Source organism: Sus scrofa, chromosome 7, assembly GCF_000003025.6.
Source record: "Sus scrofa isolate TJ Tabasco breed Duroc chromosome 7, Sscrofa11.1, whole genome shotgun sequence".
NCBI classification, from domain to species: Eukaryota; Metazoa; Chordata; class Mammalia; order Artiodactyla; family Suidae; genus Sus; species Sus scrofa.
In genome coordinates, this window is record NC_010449.5 from 95,901,268 (window position 1) to 95,918,464 (window position 17,197).

Below are 17,197 nucleotides of genomic sequence, written 5' to 3' on the forward strand. Positions count from 1 at the left end.
TGCTCCACCCCGTTTGCCTTTTCTTTTAACCAAGAAGTAACTGCCTCCCAGCTCCTGGCTTCCTCCCTTTCCTCCACCTTGAATGAAGGCATGGTTTCCCTGCAGGACTTGGTGTCTGGATTCGGGGGCGCAGGGACCCCCAGCATGCAGGCGGTGAGGGGTGACCAAAGCAGGATGAACTCAGCTGGGTTTCTGGGCGGGGGCTGGGGGTTGGGGTGGAAGGACGAGCCGGGAGGGGCCCAAGGTCTGGGGAAGGGGAGGCAGGAGGGATGGACGGCTCCTGCTTCCAGTCCACCTGCAAATCCTCTGCACTCTTCGGTTCTGCTCTGAGGCCCACTTGAGGTTAGATGTGGCTCTCCTGGCACCGAATTCCGGACTCTCGCCACGCCGCTTAGGACCACGCGCGCCCCTTCCTCTTCCCTCTCAGCCTCCCCACAGAAATTATAGTCCAGTATCACGGCCATGATATTGACATTACTGCATCCCCAGAGTTTATGAGATTTCCCAGCATGTGGCTGTCCATCAACACGCTGTCTGTCGGGCTGTCTCCCTCAGCCACGCAGCTCCTCTTTCTGTGTACTGTCCACCTCGCGTGCCAGGATCCTGTCTGCGTTTCTGGCTGGTACCACGTCGCTTCAGGTGTATCCTGTTCACCTGCCCTGAGGTAGCCCTGAGGGCGCCCCTGACAGTCTGAGAAGGAGAGGCAGACTTTTGGGGACACACGGATTGTCAGAAACCCAGATTTCTTGTTGGCCTGCGTCCCTTCCATCAGGTGTCACTCCTACAATGGAAAACGTGAAGCCTGGTCTCCAGCCGGCTGGCTTGCAGCAGGGCTTAGGTGCAGGGACCCTGCAAATGGTTCTCAGATGCCCAGTTTTCGTTTTGTTTTATTTTCAAGAAAGGTTATGGAGACTTTTGGTATCTCCAGCCTAGATCTCAGAGGAGAAAGTCAAAGTAAGTGTTCCTTATAAATCTTGTGGCTCAAGATCCTGAACCGATCCCAATGTGGGGAAATTGTGAGGCTCTCGCAGTCTGACCCATCTGGGCCTGTCTACACCCCAGAAGAAGCCAGAGGCCGTTCAGTCTCCTTGTGAGTCTGAGCACAAAAGGAAAACACCCCGGCATAGGGAGTGGGGCTGAGACACCTGTGTCTGCAGGTCCCCCGTGCAAGAAACACTTCTCAGAGGAGGTCACATGAGTGAGGAAGGAACAGGCAAGGCCACCTTGGATCCTCCCAGCCCCCACCTGAAGGGACGCAGAAAGCTCTTGCGGGTGGCAGCAGCCTTTCCATATCCAGGGGTTCATTGTTGCAGAAACAGTGGCGAGCTTATGTATCCTTCCAATTCTCTCTGAGCGTCTCCAGGCGCAGACGGGATGTGTAACCCAGCACTTCCAGGTGGGCCTTAGAGCATCTTCTGATTTCAGGGATGGGCTTAGCACGTGATCCAGATGTCCAAGTCAGACAGGTATGTGAGCCACCAGCTCCAGCCAAGAGACGGGGTGTGGATTGGCCTCACCTTGCTGCAGAGGAAGGCCCCTGGGGGGGAGTCTGGAGGCACAGCCTGCTCATCCTTCACTCCTAATTCCTCTGTCCTAGTATTTTCAGAGGTCGCATTAGTCATTCTGATGAACCAGCTTCTCAAGGGCAGGTGCACTGGCTTTTGAGGGCCCCTCCAGAACTCTTAGGTACCAGCTCGGAGGGCCCGTGTGTGGCAGAGGAACCCGAGTGAGCAGCAATTCAGTAGCCAGGGGACAAGAACGATAGGCACAGACTGCTAGCTGCAGGGCCTAGGACTGGCCCGCCTTGAGTCAAATGGATGGCCTCCAGGCTGCCCAGTGGATGGAGCTGAGGCCTGGTGTTTGTCTGCCGAGTGGAGACTCGGCATGGTTTCCAGGGCTGAGCACGGATCCTCCAGCTCCCTCTGCCTGAAGGAGGAAGGCCAGGCCCGCTCTGCGGTGGTGTGTCCTTTGTGTTACGTTTTCCCTCTGCAGCATCCTCTCTGTCTTCCAGCAGCCAGCTGAGGGGACGGGCGTGATGGCCAGGGGAGCGCTCTGACCTTGTCCATCCAGACAGTGGCTGCCTTTTGTCCCCTCTGCTTCCAGCACATCCTGCAGACCCACAGACACCTGGCTGCTTCTTCAGCTCTCTAATTTCCATTATTTGCTCTGTGTGTATGTGTGTGTGTGTGTGTGTGTGTCCCTGTGAGTGTGGATGCTCTCCAGATTTCCCAGTCATGGATTCAGGACCCTGGAACTGGGCTCTAGGAAAAACTAGCAGGTATTTAGAATATAATCCCCGCCTCCCACCCCCCAACACACACCCACACACCGTTGTAAAAGCAGGAACCTTGGGAAGAGGGTCAGATGTACCCCACATTTCTTCTCCTCCAGTAGAAGAGAGCTGCTGGGCCTGGTGGGGTGGGGGGCAGTGGTTGTCCAAGGCCTTTGCCTCCTCTTCCCCCCTGTGTGGGGGGCGCCCTCAGCTCAGAGTCCCCAAAGGTTCCTGAGCCTCCTGTCACTTGCCTTGAGTAACCCTTGGAAGAGGTCACCTGGGCGTGTACTGTGTTTTCTGTCCAGAACACTCCTTCTGAGAGGCCCTGGGACCTTTGTGGTTGCAGATCTGGGTAGAGCCTCCTTGCTCCAAGGACACATGTGAGAGTCATTAAGGGACCAGGAGGATGTCACTGACGTTAGCAAACTTTCTGGCTGCATCAGGCCAGGAATATCTCAGAGAAAGTCCCAGCCCAGACTTGCAGAGGACTTGGTGTCTTCACCTCGCCCAGGGCCACCTCCTGACATCTCAGCAGCATCCCCCACTCACCTCACCGGCCCTGGGAGCTGGTCTGGTCTGTGTCGCCTGTTGGCTGCCTGCAGCGTCAAGGACACAACCACCAGGGCTCCTGTGCACGGGCCAGTCACAAGCAATGAGCAGGCAGGCGGCTCCAAACTGCTGCGGAAGGGCCCGGCTCAAAGCCCAGTGGCTCCGACTCCACCCCTGAAGCACGATTAATGGCTCTTCTAGAAGCAAAACACCCCTCTCTCCTCACTGCTCCAAGGAGGCGGCCCCACCTCTCGGGCTTCTGTTTTCTGTCTTTCCCACTGACTTTTGCATACAGCGCTGGCTGCTTCTCTTTTCCTGGTTGTTGTTTTTTTTTTTTTTTTCCCACCCTGTTTTGCTTTGTTTTGGTTCATTAGCTGCCGCTGCTGCTCTTGGGAAACCACGTGTAAGCTGAAGATTTTTTTTTTTCTGTATTTTTCTCCCTATCTTTTTTCCCCCCCCTAAAGCCAGAAAGTGAGCAAGGTCGTAGAACTTCCTTAGAAAAGTTCACTCGCAGTGTGGTAAGTTCAGCTGGTTTTCTTTGGTTTTTGGTTTAAGTTTTTTTTGGTTTTTTTTTTGTTTTGTTTTTTTTTTTTTTTTCCGGTTGTCGTCCTTGTCCTTGCCTTTGGGGTGGGAGGGAGTCCAGTGCTTTCCCTTCAACACACCCACCTTTTTGCGAGTGTCTGCAGCTTCTCTCCAGGGAGGGATTTGCGAAAGACCAAGCAGCTCCCTCTGCAGAAGCTGTACAGGGGACCGCCCAGCCTCGGGCCTGGCGTGTGATCTCCTGTTCGGGGGCTTTTGAGGAGGAAGGATCACCACCACCCCCGGCCCCACCCCCAGCCCTTGGGGCTGTGCGGTTTGTACATCTTCTGCAGCAGCCCAGGGAGAAGGCCATTGAACTGGACCATGAAATAAATTGGCTCAGAACCATAGCTCATCTAAAAAAAAAAAAAAAAAAAAAAAGAAAAAAAAAATTCCAAATTTCCCTCCAGGAACTCTGGCAATCATGCGGATGCGGGAGGCGAGCTGATGCTGCTACCTAGGCGGCTTTTGCGTGTGCGGAAAGCGGCCCTGCTGCATGGGTTCCAGCAATGTGGTCCAGCTGGTGTGTGTGTGTGTGTGTGTGTGCGTGCGTGTGAGTGTGAGTGGCCTCTGCATGAGTCCCGGCAGCTCCTTGTCAGCCTCATTTGCATAGCGTGACAGGGAGAGGAGGGCAGTGGCCATGGGATGGAGTGGCCATGGGTGGGTCTGCCCCCATGGCGCATGGTGGAGATTCTGTGCTGTGGTCTGCAGAACAGCACAGGCCCATCTCCCCTGCCATCGTGTTCTCTGTAAGATTGGGGCCTGGGCCTCGGTGCACCAGAAGCACTCAGTCTCGCTCAGCCCCTCCTTCCTCTAAAACGAGCTGCTGAGTTCATGGGACCCAGCTTGCACTGTTCACAGCAAACCAGGGCAAACCAATATGGCAGCCGGGGAGCAGGGATCCCACGCATGGAACTGGCCAAACTTCCCTTCCCAAAGGGTGGAAGCCCACCGATGCTAACTTGCCTTTTTCCCCACTCGAAGAGGAAAGTCCTTGGACACCTGACTACTCTGTCATTAGCATCCTTATTTCATCCTTTTAACAAAGTTTCTAAGAATTTGGGTTGAAAACAACCTGGTCATTTACCTATTAGAGAGAGATGCATTTTAACTGGATTTAAACATGATTTTGAATGTGCTAGGAGTAAACGTCCCAGGAATCCAGGGGGTAGTGATTAAAATATGGGTGTTCACCCCATCTCTCCTTTGACCTTCTCTCTCCTCATGAGAAATCAGAACTTGCAGAATGTAAGGCCCGCTGGTCCCCTGTCTGTCTCCATGGCTGCTGGTTTGCCATGGCTACAGGGCTTCACACACCAAGACGGTGCCACGGGCTGTTAGAGGCAAGGCCAGGAGGCGTTCCTCCACCCCCCGAGGAGGCTGCTAGATGGTGCCGGGCTCCCAGCCCCTCCCCCGTCTCTTCGGCGGCCTGAAGGCTGTGGGTAGAGGATGTTTAGGGATTTTGTTGACAAGCCCAGGGTGAACTGTAGAAAAAGCAGAATTCCAGCTGCTGCCCAAGGAGGCCCTGAAGTCAAGTTGACAGCATGGGCTGAGGGTGTGAGAAAGGAAGGCTGGTCCTCGGATGAGGCATCCAGACATCTCCAGGCCACTTTTCATGAGACATGGGTATGGGGAACGCCAGCATGATCGCACTGAAGCTCTGTGAAGAGCGTTTATTGCTGTCCTTTCATCCCAGAAGTGGTGTTGGTCCAGTGGCTCTCCAAGGTCTGTGAACAAAGTGTTTGCAGTGAGAAAGTACCAGACGCCTTCCAGGCATTTGAAGTGTGCCCGTGGGAGCACTCACACAGGTGTTTGCAGGGCCACCTAAAGGAGAAAAATCTCCCAAGTTCCTGAGATCTTCAGAATCTATTTTCAGGAAGGCCCAAGCTTCAAAACCAAAAAATTCCTAAATCCCCTGCTATTTTTCTATGACGACTCTAGTGGGTAGTGCGTTCCGATTATCTGCTTCCAGTGATGGAGGTGGAGATGGATTTGTATCCATCCATCTATACTCCCTATGCTCTTGGGGTAACGCCACATCCTCCTCAAGATGAGACTGTATTTGAGGAAATGGTGCACAGCCGTAGCCCAGTAGCAACTCTCAGAGTACCTGAGGCTGGAACCCAAAAATACGGTCTCCACTGCCCCGTGCGCTGGTCAAAGGAAACTAACCAGCCAACAACATGGTTTGCAATGTGATAGCCATGTTCTGGCTACCATATACATGAAGTGTGTGGTTTCTCTAAAAGAAGGTCTACATGACTATTTCATCTGCTCCATACTGCAAACTGTGAACCTCAATGCAAGGCTAGTTCAATAGCATCCTCTTGGTGCTGGGAAATACGTGTAAAAAGACCATCCATGTCATGGGGCTAATGATGGGACCATGAGGGAGTGAAGCTGGACCCAGGATGTGAAGCCAGCTGCCATGTGAGACTAACCAGTGGCAAGAAATGTTGATCCAGATGGCTGGTTATCTCAGTTGGCTAACTTCTTATCAGGACTGAACCTGGATCTAGAATCCCATGCCAAGGTCCTTTCTTTTTTTTTTTTTTTTCTTTTTTGGTAAAGGAGGAACATTTGAGGAAAGCAAATTGTTCTTTCCGAGACTGAGCTGTCTCATGATATGGAGGACACAGATGACACGGATGCCTCTTTTTACACGAGATCCTAGGGAGTAGTTCCACGTGGTTCGTGGAAGCCACTGGGGCCAAGCTAGTTTGGGTGCAGAGGAGCCTTACAATCCCCAACAGAGGCATTTCTAGGTGAGCTGCTCTTGCCAGTAGAAGCTTCACTGGGAGTCACCCTGAACTTGAATATCAGAGCAAATGTGGAGGGATAGGCTCTCCCGAGGCATCATGTAGCTTGGCCTCCTGGAGCCACAGAGCTTGCTTAAAAGCTTGTTTTTGGACAGGGAAGGCCCAGGTTCAGCAGCAAACATCACTGAAAGTCCATGGCCTGATACAATTAGCCCAGACCACTCCTCTATTCAGAGCAGAAAGTAGGACCTCCTCTGATGGGCCCACCTCCACAGATGCCCAGCTCACCAAGCAAAGCACAGCTGAATGAATGCCCTTGCGCAGTGGACAACTCACACCATTGTACACGGTGGCCCTGGTCCCAGAAGCCCCAGGCCCAGGAAGAGCTGTAACACACAGCAGCCCCTCAGGTCAGGGGAGAGGCAGACATGACCTCAGGTCAACTGGATGGAGCCTGTCTCTCCCATGCACTGTCCACTGGGAAGCTCCCCTTCACAGTGGCTGTGAAATATGAAAGTCACAGTAAGAAACATCTGTGGGTTGCTTGATCACCTTCCGTCTCCTCTTCAGACTCACTGGTGGGAGGTCCCAGGTGTTGCTGAGTGTCCGGAGGAGGCTCTTCTCTAACTAAAGACCGCTTCCTACTGCTCAGCACCGGCTGGCCTGCCGGCCTCCACCGTCTTCCTGCTTTTGCTGTCTACAGGGACAGTGAGGGTGGGAGGGTGGCAAAAGCCGAAAGGCTCTCCATCCCTCTGCCCTCTCTTAGGCATGCTCATTCCTTCAGGGTCTGTCACGAAGCAGGGAGGGCCTCCCAGGACCCGACCCTGACCTAGAGGACAGCAGATGCGTGGGACAAGGGCAAGAGGGAGCCAGGGGCCATTAAGAGCAGCAATTTGATTGTCCCTTTTAGGACGGTGGCCAAAGCCATCTGATGAGAACTCCAGCCTGGGAAGGGAAAGCTAGAAAAGGTCCTTTTGTGCACAGGTCCCCGGAGGAGCGGCAGCCCCTAGTGATGGTGGCATCAGCCTCCTAGGACATCGTTGCTGCCCTCCTGGGAGCCTCGCTCCCAAGATGGGATATGGGGTTGCTGATGCCCAAGCAAGCGCCGGAGGCCTCAGGGGAGAGCAGAGATGATGACCAGGCCTTCATCCCCTTCCTAAGAGGGCAGCACAGGTGGGCTTGGCCAAGGTGCTCCTTGGGATGGAAACAGCAAGGAGCGGGAGCCGAGGGAGCCTCGGCGTGTGCCAAGCGGCACCTCCACAACAAGCGTTTCGGTCCTGCCTGCCAAGGAATGCGGCAAGAAAGTCAGATGGAGGCCGGGACGCTCTGGGAGCCAGCTGTCACCCGCTCGGCCTCCCCCTTTCCTCCCGCCCCAACCAAAAGCCAAGGAAAAGCTAATGAGAGCTAGAACGCTGGCAGCTCACCTCCCCCACCTCCCAGGCAGCTCTGCAGGAAGGAGCCCCCCAGCCCCCTGCCCAGGTGCTGAGCCTCCTGGCAGGCGAGGCAGAGGGCAGGCAGCCAGGGTGCTCAGCCCACCAGGCACGGCATCTCCTTCCCAGAGGGAGCCTGTCGCCCCCTCCCCCTCAGCGCCTCGCGGGGCAGAGCCTGCACTCTGGCGGAATGAGTTCTCAAATACCTAGACTCAGCAGAGCCCCAGAGGGCTTTGACCTCAGTGGAAAAAAATCCTTTCGGGCCTCCGGCAAGGAACAATTGGCTAAAAATCTTTAGAGCTGCTTTTGATTGCAAACTGTGCTTGGGCCCCGGTGGGACAAGTGGGTCACAGATTGTAATGCCAGCCTCTCCCATCTCAGAGGTCCAGCAATGCTGGGACCCTGCCTAGAGAGGGAGGAGGATGGATTCTGTCGCAGAGCTTGGGAGGGAGAGCGTGAAAACTTGCCTCACTTGCCCAACAAGGACTTCCCCTGGGACTCTGAAATGCGACCTCAGCAGCTCCCGTACAGAGTGGCTCCAGCTTGCTGGCAGTGTGACCTCAGACCCCTCGCTAGCCCTCTCTGGGCCCTGGTTTTCTCCTGTGTTCACCGGCATGGACGAGAACATTTCCGTGGACCTTTTCAGCTGGGATGTGCTATGGGTCTGTGCTTCTCTCTAGCCTTAGATTTTTCGAGTTATGCTAATCATCCCTGAGCAGGAGAGGAGCTGCCTTTCTCCCCAGAAAGCGGCTGCCTACCTTTGAGGCTGGGAAGTAAACCCGGGATAGAATGGAATTGGGTGTGTATTTAAAATCCTTCGACGAGGATTTGCAGTTAAAGCACTGATGGAACTGAGTGTCATGTGGGGCGGAGCGGGGGGCGGGGTGCCGACCCACAGGCCCTGACACTTCCACCCTTTGGGGCTCACTCTGCAGTGTGACCCTCTGGAGGCCAGGGAGGGAGAGGTCATAGAGACCAAGTGAGCATCACACATCCTGTCCACCTCCCCAGTTCTGGTGTCCCCACCCCTCCGGGATGGATGCCCAGCCAGGGGAGATCAGGTGGGCAGAAGGATGGGCTCCAGTGTGGGTGCTACAGCATTACCCCATGTGTTGTGGGGCGTGGGAGAAAAGCGATGTGTGAGCATCTGAGGATCTCAGCACCACTCTGCTGCTCACCCGCTACCACACCTTCCGGTTCCCTGGAGAACACCGGGCCAGCTCACCTCTGTCCCCTCTTAGAGATGACAAAAAAGAGGTCACCAGAAAGCACGTTATCCCGGGTACATGCCACGGAGGGTCAAGCCTCCTCTGCTCTCTCTCCCTCTCTCTCCACCTTGGATCCAAGTGAAGTTTGAAAAAAAAAAAATTAATGTTATAGTTTGTAGCTGGAACATGAACATGGAAAAGTCTATTTTTTATAAACCAACTAGGATGTAAGACAGCCAAATCAGCTTGGTTGGCGGGATCCTGAGAAGACAGATAAAGTCCGTGGCAGGGGGTGGGGTGAGGGGCTTTCTGAAAACTCTGAGGAAGGGGAGATTTTTTATTCATCACAAAGAGTCAGAGGTTGTTGGCATTTTTGAAAAACTCAGCCCTAGACCCTGCCACTTCTCTTGGAAGGAGGAACCCCCACCTGTTGCCGCTGATGGTTCAACCTGTCAACCAAAACCAGCCCCAGATGCCCTTCCCGTGGAGTGCTCACTCCGAGAAAAAAAAAAATGCAGCCGTGACTCAGCCTCCTGACAGAGGGGACAGCTAGGCTGTGCAAAACGGCTCCTCCTCCCCTCACCAGCCCTCCCCTGCCGTCCCCAGACCCCGATGTGCCGAGCAGCCAAGTGAAAAACTCCTGTGAGGCAGAAAGGCACAGCTGTGTGTTTACAGCCACTGATTCAGATCCAAATCGCATCCCTGCCAGTCTCCCGCAAGGCAGGCTGGGGGCACACTGTGGATGGATGTGCCAGGCGGGAATCTATTTTGGGAGCTGACCTGCAGCCCTTTGCCATAACCGAGCCTCCCCCCACTCCCTACTCAGGAGAGACGTCCTTCTAGAAGGAGCTCTCACTGTAGAAGTGGCTGATGGGGTGTGGAATTTCAGCCTGTTCCATGTCCCTCGTACAGTCAGATTTCTGGCACCGGTCCCCAGGCAGCCACGTGAAAATGGCCATGGGCTTCCCATCTGTCCAGTGAGAAGGCCGAGGGGGAAGGTGACCGACCGCAGGGATCTCAGTGGGATGAACAGCGGGGCGTGCTGACCACGGAGGGGACAGGGCGCCTGCATCCACAGAGGACAGGATCCACCTCGGAGCTACCAGGGGACCGGCGGCACCCCCCAAGGGCCAGGAGAGAAACCTCTAGGCCTTGGTTCATCAGGTTTTGGAATAGCAGGAACCTAGGAAGGGGACCAAGCTGCCAGTGTCACAGTCAAGGAGAAGAGACTCACGTCTGCCTTTGTCCAAACTGGAGGGTTCGAAGTCAGGGAGCTCAGGGTCTGACTTTGAAGGCTGAGAGGTGAGCTGGTCGTGGCCTTCTCCCAAAATGAGTTCCTGGTCAAAGCAATGCAGGGATCTTCCCCGTTTTCCTACGTGGCAAGTGAGCGCCTGTGGTTCAAACCGAGTTTGGGAAGCGCGGTATCGTGGAAGGAGGGCGGGATACAAATCCATAGGTGGGAACAACCTGGGGAACTTCCCTGTGAGGCAGAAGGCTAACTGGGCCCCCGAAGGGAAGCTGAAAAGAGCTCAGAGCCGTGTGATCGTTGGGTGATGTTACCCGAAGGCCAATGAGAGAAAGACCCTTGAGTGTTTGTTTGTTTGCTGGCTCCCCCTGGATGGGAACAGGGCAGGGTAAAAGGCAATAGTTCTGCCATACCCCCTAGTCACAGTCAAAGCATTTTGACCTGAGCGGAGTCACCACAGCCCCAGACAGGAATGGGCCTCATTGGGGCAATATCTGCAGTCACTTTCCACACCCTCCTTGGGAGCCTGGCTTCCCAGAGATGGAGGACCTTCAACCTACACCCCCTGCCCCAGAACAGACTTACTGGTAACCAGATAGCAGTACTGCAAGGTTGAAATTAAGGCCCATTCCTGCCCCTGGACCCCCCCTCCACCTCTGCTCCCTCTGTGTTTGACCATAATTAGGTAAAGCAAGTATATTCACTGCACCTTGAAGGCGGGTAAGGGGGTGTATTAGTAGATCTATGTCAATGGGAAGGGCAGTTTCTGGTTGTGGCCACAAGGGTCCAGCCACAGCCCTATTTGATCCAACATTGTTTTCAATGACCCAGATGAAGAGACAAACATGACCAGCTGTATTCAAAGATCCAAACCTGGAAGATATTGCTCATTTGATAGACAATGGAATTATATTGAAAAGTATCTCCTTCAGGTGGGACGGTGGGTCCAAAAGAACCAGATATAATTTAACCAGATAAAACTTATTGAAAAAATTTAGTCTTACAACTACAGGCTGGCATTCCTAGCCTTCACTGTAATTCAAGGTAAAAAAAAAAAATCTGGCATTGTAATTGATTGCAAGCTTACAAGATGCAAAAGCAGGATGCAATCACTTTTTTAAAAAAGCAGCTTTAGGTTGTAATAACACCATCAGAAGAGAGAAGTGTGCCACTGATCTCTGTGTTACTCTAGGCTGTGTTGAGTCTTGGTTCTAAGACAACCCCCCACCCCCATTTTATCAGGAACTTCAATGAACTAGGGAAGATTCAGAAAAGAATTTCTGGGGACTCTGGAAACCACGTCAGATGAGAGAAATTAAGATGCCTAGGAGGAGTTCCTGCTGTAGCTCAGCAGATTAAGAACCTGACATAGTGTCTGTGAAGACACAGTTCAACTCCTGGCCTCGCTCAGTGGGTTAAGGATACGGCGTTGCTGCAAGCTGCAGCATGGGTCGCAGATGCAGCTTGGATCCAGTGTTGCTGTGCCTGTGGAACAGGCCGGCAGCTGCCGCTCTGATTCGATCCCTAGCCTGGGAACTTTCATATGCCAAGGATATGACCCCAATAAGAAAAAAAAAAATGTCTAACTCTACAGAGATTTGATAACCACCTGGAGATCTATTTGTGTTTGTTTCCCAGAGTGAGTGGACAGTTCTGGAAGATTCCAGACAAAGTTAAAACAGATGGGGAGAAGGTATGAGGAGAGTCACTCTATTAAGAATACTCTAACCGTGGCAGCTTCCCAACTGTGTTATGTGTCACCTTCAAGAATAAGGAGCTCCTGGGAGTTCCCATCGTGGCTCAGTGGTTAACAAATCTGACTAGGAACCATGAGGTTGCAGGTTCGATCCCTGGCCTTGCCCAGTGGGTTAAGGATCCAGCATTGCTGTGAGCTGTGGTGTAGGTCGCAGATGCGGCTCGGATCCCGCGTTGCCGTGGCTCTGGTGTAGGCCGACAGCTATAGCTCCGATTAGACCCCTAGCCTGGGAACCTCCATATGCTTTGGAAGCGGACCTAGAAAAGACAAAAAAAAAAAAAAAAAAAAAAAAGAATAAGGAACTCCCAGGAGTTCCCGTTGTAGCTTAGTGGTTAACGAATCTGACTAGGAACCATGAGGTTGCAGGTTCAGTCCCTGCCCTTGCTCAGTGGGTTAAGGATCCGGCGTTGCAGTGAGCTGTGGTGTAGGTCAAAGACATGGCTCAGATCCCGCGTTGCTGTGGCTCTGGGCGTAGGCCGGTGGCTACAACTCTGATTAGACCCCTAGCCTGCGAACCTCCATATGCCATGGGAGCAGCCCTAGAAAAAGGCAAAAAGACAAAAAAAAAAAAAAAAAATAAGGAGCTCCCTGGAAACATTCAGCAGCCTTATGGCCAAGGATACTGTAGAGCAGGTTTCTGCATTGGATTCCATCTCCCAACTGGAATCCTCAGGTGTATTAATTCATTAAATGGATCCTACTGCACTTTATTGTGTGGTTTATAAATCCGCAAAGGAAAAGGAGAAAGGATTGTATGGGGGAAGTTTGCTGAGACCAGAGAAAAGGAATCCCGAGGAGTCAGTTAGACTCTACCCTGGGGGAAGAAAAGCCAGATGATGATACAGTCAAAGCAAGTCCACTGTCAAGAGGTGGAATTCCTGCCCTTCACATGTCATCCTTGCTTTTTTGGTTTTGTTTGTTTTTAAGCCAATTGCTGCTGCTGCAGCAGAGCCCTGGGCAACAGGGCTCTCTCCCCTGAATGCCAAGGAGGAGGTCCGTGAGCAGAGGACACCCGTGCCCATTGGCACAGGGAGGCCGAGCAGCTGCGGTGCAGTCGGGCTGAGCACAGCGGGGCTGGCGTGGGTGGGCTGCCCTGGCTCTGGTTGGGAGAGGCTTGGCCTCTCTGCATTCCCCTCCAGAAAGGATGTTCCATTGAAAGCGGAAAAGATAGGATCAAGGCAGTTGCTTTTTACCGGATGCCAGTGCACATTCCAGGTGGACAAGCTGGCACCCAAACTGGCTCAGCCTGGCCAGGAGAAGAACATGCCCTCGGAGTCCTGAGACCCCCCTCCCCGGGTCCCCTCCTCCTGGGTGCTGCCACGAGGACTCATCTTCAGCCCAGCTCAGGAGAAGGGAAGGGCTCTCGTGTCACATTCTTTCCAGCTGTCCTGAGGACCAACCTGATTGCAAATGACACTCCCCTCTCTCTCGGGCTTTGCCAGGGCTGCTTTCAACTCATCATGGGATTGTATAATTATGGTGATTACAGCTTATGGCTTTTTTCCTCTCCTCATCTTTTACTTTCAAATTCTTTGAGGCCGCTCATTAAACATGGCGATCCCGATAAAGTCAGCAAAGTTTTAATAAGACATTTTTGAAACCAAAGAAAGCCCAGTCAGAGCTGATTGTGACTAGGTTCCCTCATCTTGTCCTTTAAAACTCTTTTGGGCGTGATTGATGCCTGGACAGGAGAGGTAGGGGAGAGAGAGGTGTGGGGACCTAGGGGTGCCCATACTTTCTCACAGGGCTGGAGCAGTGTTTTATGCCACACCTCTGGCTTTTCTTGTTTGCACCAAGAGCCTGGTGCATCCGAACCCCCAGGCCTAGGGGACAAAGACAGACCATCAGGTAGGACAGAGGACCTGGCCCTTACGTCATAGCAGATTAAGTTGGGGAGTAGAGATGGATTAGCCAATACAAAGCTCAACCCAACCTCATACACTGCAGCAAAAGCAGAGGGAAAATTCTGATGGATTCTCTCTCCTGGATACTGGAGGCTTCCAGGGCATCCATACTTCTAAATATGTAAAGGATTCAACCATTAGCACTTAAGAGTGGTCACCCTCCTGTGGTCATAGCCTCCATGGTGGTTTCCTTGGTAATGACACAGCTTCAGATCCCATCATTTGCTAGCCCTCAATCAAAGCATTCCTGAATTGTTTCTAGATGTGCAAGACGTTATGAGAAGAAGGCGGGTGGGTGGGGTGGTGCCTGCTCTTCAGCAGCTTTGTTCAGATTTGGGGTCAGGGTCCTCTTCCTTTCCATGCCCCCAGTGCCACACAGATGACTGCCCAGGGAGGTGCACCTTTCCCAGGCAGGAGTCTGTTTGAGAGGCTCCAGCTGGCCCCTCGTGGCTGCGCCGTCCACACTGCTCCTTGGCCAGCAGTCTGGGGTGTGATTGAGAAGCACCAACTATTTGAGGTGAAGTGGCAGAACCCCAGCAGCGATATTCGCCTCCCCACTGCATTCTCATCCCCTACTGAAAATGACCTGCTGCCCCTGCCCCCTGAGAACAATGTCCTTTTAGTGCCCTCCAGGGTGTAGAGAGTGGGTTCAGGGTTAGGGCTGGGCAGCCCCGGCCCACTCCTGTTTCTCCACCTAAAGTTGCTGTAAGATCGCAGGCAAGTTGCTCCCTTGCCCAGTGGGTATGATGACGCCGACTGCCTGGGATGGATGTTGGTGCTAAATGAGGGCCTTAACAAGAACAGCTGCCACTTCCTGGGACTCACTGTGTCACAGTGTGGGCACCCCTGTCACCAGGAGCCTGGCCCAAGAGGGACTTAGGTGCTACTCCAGCTCCTCCACGTAACTGTGTGACTCAGGCAGCGCTTCCCAGCCTCGGTTTCCTCATCTGTAAAAGGGAGATAAGAACAAATGATGAGGAGGGGAAAAGATACCCAAAGTGCTTAGAATAGTGTCTGCAGTGTATGTGCCCCAGGGTGACTTTTTGTATTTTCATTGTGATGTTACCTGCAACCCATGCTTAGCTCTTAATTTCCAATGATGTTCTATGAGGTAGGTATTATTGTATTTATTTTGCAGTTGAGGATGGGGACACAGGCATCTCATATATGACAAGGTGGAAAGAGTATATTCGTTTATTAGAGCAACCAGCTCATGGGACACCTTGATAAATGGTCGCTCTTATCATTGACTTACTTTCAAAGTTGACTCAGAGCCAGTTTCTCTGCTTTCCCTGGGAATGGGGGTGGGGGTGGTTTTCCTCTGGTGCCCAGCAGGCCAGCTTCTGCCCCATGGTCAGTTTCTCAGGGTCCCTACACACTTGCCAGAAAAGCTGTAGGGGCCGGGGGTTTATAGCAGAGTGGGGCTTAGAGGGGGGGCAGGAAACGCTACCTTACATTGTCAGGATCTGGCATTTGTCCCCAGCTGAGGGGCAGGACCCTAAGATGCCTCCTGCTTCCAGATCACACAGATCAAAGATGGGTCTCCCCAGTGAGAACATGAAATCCAGCCCTGCTGATGTAGGGGTCTGCTCGGCAGAAGCCTTGTTCCCAGAAACCCTCACCTCTCAGCTTTCTGCCTGCCTGGAGCCACCCTGAGCAAAACAGCCTCATCAAGTCTGGACGCCCCATCTGCCAGATAAACAGAGGTTTCTATTTTTGTTACTACAAAGTGAGTTGTTGGAGGAGTCAGAACCAAGTGGCAGAGGATGCTTTGAAAGCCCTCATAAACCAGCCCGTTTAGGGTCCATGCTCCTGTTGCTGGTAGTATTGACAGAAACAGAAGCAGAGACACCATTTCCACTGACACAAATGGCTTTTTCTTGGGGAAAGGCAGGCCTCTATATGCATCTTAAGGTACATGCTTTAAGTTTGCAGGGTTTGTCAAAGACTGGCAACTTAGGAGCCTAATGTAAATAAAGCTCTACAGCCAATCACGTGGTCGCTTATGAAGCTTGCATGAGATGCTTATGTAAGTGCCGCGCTGTAAACATGCACATGTGCGTAGCTGCATGCACGGTGCACCTGCTGCCTACCTAATATGCACCTCCGTGTTCAGTGTATGGTACATGTGTAACATACGCTGCAGAACTGCATGCGCCTCTGCGCATGGACCGCCTGCCTGCTGCAGCTGGGTGTGTGTCTGGGCAGGGGCTCCCCTAAAGCCACAGGTCTTCACGGTTTCGGCTGGATAAGTTATTCTTCACTTCCCTTCCTAAAAACACAATTGCCTAGTGCTGCTGGCGCAGAGTCAGAATGGCCGCTGCATTTCACCCCCGAGGTGGCTTCCTTCCAGCAGTGGGTGAGTGATCCCAGCGTCTGCACTCTCTAACCTTCTTTGGGCTCCTTCTGCACAGAAGGTGCTCCCAAAACCAGAAGAGGTGATCTGTTTGTCCGTGGCCTCATCTCTACCCACCACTCCTGTGCCCACACCCTAGTTCCATGGACAGTCAGCAGCACCCATTTGGGGTGCCCACAGTTTTCCTACCTGGTTTTTTTATACCCATAGTTGTAAGAAACAAGAAGCTGAGGGGTCCGGAAATGACACTGAGATGAGTCCCCTGTCCCAGAGGCAATGTACCAATGATGTCTTTAGGTTTGGACCCTGTAAATTGCTTCTCCTGGACCCCTAGCAGAAATGCCCACTACCTTTGAAGATGCTTTTAAATCCAACAGCAGCATCCTGAGGCTTCATCTCCAGCTACAGCTTCCATTACTCTTCCTCTGTGGCCCAGGGTCAAGCCGTGAGGGAAGCTTGGAAATCTCACGCTTCTACCTACTTCTAACTACTGGACCACCAGGGGAGGAGCGGGCTGGGGAACTGCCCATCCCGTCCCACGGGGATGGAAGGCATGGCAGAGACATGGGAAAAGCATTTGTAGGGAAGGAAGAAGGTTCTCTGTGGCTCGGAATTCCACCGGCCCACATTTCTGTCCAGAAGTGTCTTTTAAAAATGCCGCTTGACCTGTCCCCTGCTGCACTTTTTCAGGTTAGACACACAGATCTGATAAAAGCCCACCAAACTGCATTCCTGATAGTAGGTAGGAGAGGGAAGGGGGCCAGCCCTCCTTGCATACGCATCCCAATGGAAATGGACGTTCAAAGAAAGATTATGCTTTGGGGCAGAAGGGGCAGTCGGCACACTGACTGCCTGTACCTCTGAAACCTTACCTTGGCAGCTGGCTTAACCAAAGGCCCCAACCCATGGATGTATTCTGGGTGGTCAGGTTTGCAGGAAGGAGACAAGTGCTTAGGAGGGTGGGGTTCGAATCTCTGTGGGTCCTGAGAAGAACCCCACGCTGCAGAGCAAGTGAGGCTTCCTCCTGTCTTGTCCACTAAACTTCATCTTCTCCCCTGTAGCCATAGTCAAGGGTCACTTGAACTCCCCAGTTGGGGAAAAAACTAGCATCAAGTTGTCGCCAGTAGCAACTCAGTCC

General features: G+C 53.0%; 1 protein-coding gene across 11 annotated transcripts in view; it reads left to right on the forward strand.

Moving 5' to 3' along the window:
* RGS6 (regulator of G protein signaling 6) overlaps positions 1–17,197 on the forward strand; it is a 564,829-nt gene that overhangs the window by 536,056 nt on the left and 11,576 nt on the right. For 7 of the 11 annotated variants that reach the window (XM_021099946.1, XM_021099945.1, XM_021099954.1 and 4 more), the window contains exons 17-18: positions 3,286–3,339; positions 15,996–16,062. The exons of 1 other annotated variant lie outside the window; for it this stretch is intronic. In XM_021099946.1, the coding sequence (XP_020955605.1) occupies positions 3,286–3,339; positions 15,996–16,062 (121 nt within the window). The remainder of the gene's footprint in view (positions 1–3,285; positions 3,340–15,995; positions 16,063–17,197) is intronic. 3 more of the 11 variants (XM_021099952.1, XM_021099950.1, XM_021099949.1) reach the window with 2 other exon arrangements.